The 5,622-nt window shown below is 34.5% G+C and overlaps 1 protein-coding gene across 1 annotated transcript; it reads right to left on the bottom strand.

Annotated features, from left to right (window-relative positions):
- Positions 1 to 935: 935 nt before the first annotated feature.
- LOC107465157 (uncharacterized) lies at positions 936 to 2,267 on the bottom strand. Its single transcript, XM_016084151.1, has 5 exons — positions 2,072 to 2,267; positions 1,730 to 1,977; positions 1,355 to 1,558; positions 1,171 to 1,263; positions 936 to 1,061 (listed from the first exon to the last, which is right to left on the bottom strand). The coding sequence occupies exons 1-5, from the start codon at positions 2,265 to 2,267 to the stop codon at positions 936 to 938; spliced, it is 867 nt and encodes a 288-aa protein (XP_015939637.1).
- Positions 2,268 to 5,622: the final 3,355 nt, after the last annotated feature.

Consider the following 5,622-nt stretch of genomic DNA (forward strand, 5'->3'; position numbering starts at 1 on the left):
GTAAATGCTTTCTCGGAAGTGTCTCCAGCTTCTTGGTGGCTCTTAAGTTTATCCTATTAAAAGAAAACATAACAATTTTAGCTTGTTCCACTCACTGATTCTCATGCTTCTTTCCAAAACAGCCTAAAAGTAAAGGTGTTATGTCATGGCTATTTCCTCGGTTCAAGAAGAAGCATAGCAAGAATGTGATTATGAGTTCCCCAAACAGAACTGAATCTGAGAAAGTTTCTCAAGTTCTTAAGGACATGTGAATAGTTTCAATTGAGACACTCAAGAGGGAGTTAATGGAAGCAAATAAGAGTAGGGATGCAGCATTAATGAAAGTTTCTGAGATGAGAACTTCATTGGAGAACTTTTAATACTTTTAATAATGATATAATGAACATATTAAAAGTTAAAACTTAGATTTTATGTCCTTTTCACAAAAATTGTATTCACTTAATAATATGTATTTTAGAAACACACATTTTATTTAAGTTGATGGCTGAGAGCTCTGTTTACCAGTCATGTCCATATCAGCTACCCATTAAATATAAATAGATGACAGAAATTAAAGGATGATTTGATTAATTTCAAACCTAAAAAAGCAAGCTGTCTTAAATTAATGCCTACACATTTGTATCTTTGACTTCTCGCCTGCTATATCTAAATAAATTAAAGCATAAGCAATTCACATGTATATTTTAATTATGGACCCCACAAAACATGATCATGTATGTTTTAAATCTACTTAATTAGTTATTTATAAATTATATTAGCTTTCAAGAAGAATCCTCCTCCAGGGAAATTGACTTTGAAGGCTCTAAAATCAAGATATATATATATTACATACTATAACAATACTTTTTTAAGTTTTATACAGGACAATCTAACTTAAAATAATACTGTAAATTAAGGCAATTTTGTTTTAGATCAATTTGTAAATTAAGGCAGTTCTACTTATTATAACTTACAATAACAGTTTGTGTTCCTGAATCAAGCTCTTTTCCTTTTCGTCCAGTTCGAGTTGCAACAAACACATCAACCTGTGATGGGTCTTCTTTGTTCTCATTCATTTCACGCTACAAGTAAGGGGAAAGAGTATTAAAAATGGCCAAAAATAATATTTATCTAGTTTTAAGATGGTCATTATACAACAAGAAAAAACTTATAAAAAATCAAAATTATTACCATTTCATTACGCACTCTTGCAAAACTTATAGGTCCCATTCGATGTTGATGTTGTTGCTTTTTACGATTTTCAGAATTTAAACGAGATAGAGCCTATACCCAAAAAAATTAAAGGGAGTTATATGTAATAAACCAAAAGCATAAAAAAAGACAAAGAAACAGAATTATTTATTCTACAACTCACCTTAACAGAAGGAATACTCCAATATGCAATTAACTTTTGAAATTGAACTTCTGGAATATCTAAAGGGCGATTTTTCAGCATATCTTCAATGTTGTTATATCTCTCAAAATGCTTTCCCTTGATTCTTGTTTTGTAACCTTTCCAAGCTTCTCGAACACCAGTCATCACCCACCCTTTCCCCTCTTTTGGAAGAATGAACTTTGACTACGAAAAAGTACAAAACAAAAATTGTAAATGACAATTCAAGAACACTAAAAACAAAGACAAAACTGCAGTGTAAAACAGCAGCTATATATTTTCACAAAACTACAGCTAAGCCATACAAAATTGAAAATTTTCAGATCATAAAAAATAGATGAGAAATAAAACACTTACATTAATATATTTCCATATGCGCTTTTTGACTTTGAGGGGCACAGCTTTCCAACTAGTGTACATCAATGTTATGAAATCGCTATTCCTTCCCATTGTTCCAATAAAGTAAGTTAAATCCTTCACTCTTCTTGGAGTTGGTCCCACTGCTTGTCCTTCATAAAAAGTCACCTCTTCTCTTTCTTCCCAACTTCTTGCATGGATTTTAGCACACCTTGTTTTTCCTCGTGTCCTTCTAGTCTTTGGAGTATCTATAAATATGTGCAATTTAACCATTTAAATGAATTATATAGCTATACATGCTAATGAATAAGTAAAATGATAATTATGTATAAAGTACAGCACCTTTAACATTGTTAGTTTCCATAAGGTGATTGTCATCACCATGAAGAACTTCATCTTCATATTCACCAACATAGTCCTCATCATCCGAGAAATCATCATCATCATCATCTCCAACTTCATTAGCATTTGCTCCACTATGTTCCTCCTCTCCTTCCACATGAATCCCATTTGTCTCCAAAAATGTATCAAGTGTCATGGCTTGACAACTTGATTTTGTATTTGTCTTCCTAAGATTTTGTTGCTTTCTTGAATAGATCTTTCGTTTTCAGCACTTGGTTCAAAATCGTCATCTTCTCTTTCCAAATGAACCCCATGTGTCTCCAAAAATTTATCCATACCCATGGTTGGACGCTTTTTAAGATTTTCTGGTTCTTCTTCACTAGCTCCAATTTTCTGGTTCGGCATAATTTTCATTCTTTTGGAAATTGGGACTTCTTTTTGAGTGCTTTACTTAGAAGGCATAGGAGTTACTCTCTTTTGTCCATGATCACCAGCCATCATTGGAGAGATAAAATGCTGCTTCTTATGAATTTCTGCTCTATTTTTCTGCATGAATTGCTTGTTGCTTTGATACTGTTTTACCAGTCTTTTCCGCTTTGGAGTAGTTCTTGTTTCCATTGTATTTCTGAAATAAAACAAAATAAAAGATGACATTAGACATTAGAATTTGGCAATGTAAATAAAGTTCTTTCCTAACACCAAATTCAGCCTTTAATAAATCATTAAGAAACTGAATGGAGTTGTTTGCTGAGGATATAATTGAAGACTACTATTTAATAGTAATAAACAAGAAGGAGCTGAAGGAGATAACATTGTGGAACTGAAGGAGCTGTTTGCTGAGGATGTAATTGAAGACTACTATTTAATAGTAATAAACAAGAAGGCATGCCATAAGACACATATATAAAAAAGTGATACATCTTTCATTCCACTTCCCTACTGTTTAATGCAATTAAAAAGTTAAAGTATATACATCTTTCATTCCACTTCCCTACTATTTAGTGTAATGAAGGAAAAAAGTATAAATCATTCAATGTCGTCTTCGGAATTATCTTCTGATTCTGTGTTGTATTCTTGTGAAAGAAGAACTCCTTTTGAAGCATCTATAACAACTTCGTGCAAGTCACCCCTAATCAAATCAATTTCACCATTATCATTGGGTATAGAAGGACCCATTGACTGGTCAGATGGCTCTTTTTCATAAATAGTTTGGGGATCAACATCAGCTTCGTCACCTATGCTAAATAAATCCCTTGGAATTGACTTCATAACATAATGTTTATTTTGATCAAATGGATCTTGCACATAGAAACATTGGTGTACTTGACATGCCAACACAAAAGGCTCTTCTTGATAGCATTTTTTGTTGAATTGAACATACGAAGAGCCATAGCCATCCTCTTGAGTCTCATACCAGTCACATCTAAACACTACAACCTTAAAATTGCTAAAGTAGTCTAACTCAATTATATCATTTATTCTGCCATAGTAGGAAACTTTTGCACGAATTGGATTTGGATCATTTGCACTTGCAAAGCTCGTAGTCAACGCAACTAAAGTTACACCACTATTTTGCGTCTTGCGTCTTGCCTCACGTTGCCTAGTATGAAATCTATACCCATTGATAAAATACCCCGAATATTTTTTTGCAATCTTGTTGGGCCCTCTAGAAAGCTCCTTAATCCAATCTAGAACATTCTGACGCATGGCACGTGCTTTAAACCATGAGGGAAAGTTCATACTATGGTTCTTAGCTTTCACCCAACTTGTTCCTTGTTGATCAGCCTCATGCTCTCTAAATCCAAAATTAGAATTTTCGTAAGTAAAATCTAGAGATAATTCCATGATTCATAATTAAAAAAATTAAAAGAAATGGACAGTTCAATAATATGTTTGGTAAGTAGGATTTACCTAACATAGTCTTCAATTTTTCCACAGTTCAATAATATATAGCTATGGGCTTGGTTTCGAGACTTGTCGTCAAGAGAAAAAATCTCACCCTTCTTTGCTCCCAATGGACAGCCTTTCTTAGGAAACAAAATTGGAAATGAATGTGGAATTTCCGCTTCAAAGTCATTAGCATCATTATTCCGGGGTATTCTATTCAATTTTGTTTGAACACCATCATGTAAATAACGTGAGCAAAAAGTTAAACACTCATCAACCAAGTAGGCCTCCGCAATAGATCCTTCAGGACGACTTCTATTTCGAACATATGACTTCAAAGTACACATGTATCTTTCGGGAGGATACATCCACCGAAATTGAACTGGGCCGCCTAGTCTCACTTCATTAGCCAAATGAATAGGCAAATGCATCAATATGTCAAAAAATGAAGGAGGAAAAATCCTCTCCAATTGGCATAGTGTTATCACAATCTCTGCTTCCAATTGATTTATCTCTTCTAATGTTATAACCTTTTGACATAACTGACGAAAAAAAGAGCCAAGCCGAATTAAAGGGATTGCGACCGAATCTGAAAGTATACTTTTGATGGGAATTTGCAGCAAATAATGCAGCATAAAAGGGGCATCATGAGTCTTGTAACCTGATACTTTTCTTTCTGCAAGGTTCACGCATCGAGAAATATTTGAGGTAGCACCATCAGGTAGCTTTGCTTTCTTCAAGACATCACAAAAAATTGATTTCTCAGCTTTAGTCATGGAGAAACATGCTTTTGCAAACTTCACTTTTCTATGACCTCTTATTTCTTTTGGATGAAGATTCTTACGAATGCCTATTTCTTTCAAGTCATATCGAGCATTTAGGTGGCCTTTTGTCTTTCCAGATATATCCAAGAGAGTTCCAAGAATACTGTCAACTATATTCTTTTCTATATGCATTACATCAAGATTGTGTCTTGATGTGTTATACTTCCAGTAAGGTAAATCAAAAAAGATTGACCTTTTCCTCCACGGGCCTTCATTTACCTTTTTTTTTGTCTTCCCAAAGGAATTCTCCATAGAATCTAAGTGACTTAAAACTTCCATGCCCTCTAGCAACGGTAGAGCTTTTCGATGTTCTTCTTTTCCATTAAATGACCTTTTATTAGTTCTCCATGGATGTTCCTCGGGCAAAAAAACACGATGACCCATATAACACATCTTCCGACTATGTGTAAGATAACTAGAACAAGTCCCATAGTTACAAGAAGGGCAAGCTAGTTTTCCCTTTATACTCCACCCGGATAACATTGCATATGCAGGAAAATCACTAATTGTCCATAAGAGAGCTGCATGCATTTGAAAAGTTTTATTTCTTGCGACATCGTATGTTTCTACCCCAAGTTCCCATAACTCCTTCAATTCCTCAATCAATGGTTGCAGGTACACGTCAATATCATTTCCTGGTGATTTTGGTCCCGGGATCAACAGAGAAAGCATGAAGTATTCTTGTTTCATGCACATCCATGATGGCAAGTTATAAGTCATTAAAATAACCGGCCATGTGCTATGAGATATACTCATGGCTCGAAACGGATTGAATCCATCGCTCGCCAAACCAAGTCTCAAGTTACGAGGTTCCTTGGCGAATTCTGAATGTCGGTTATC

Source organism: Arachis duranensis, chromosome 9 (genome assembly GCF_000817695.3).
Source record: "Arachis duranensis cultivar V14167 chromosome 9, aradu.V14167.gnm2.J7QH, whole genome shotgun sequence".
In the NCBI taxonomy this organism is placed as follows: domain Eukaryota; kingdom Viridiplantae; phylum Streptophyta; class Magnoliopsida; order Fabales; family Fabaceae; genus Arachis; species Arachis duranensis.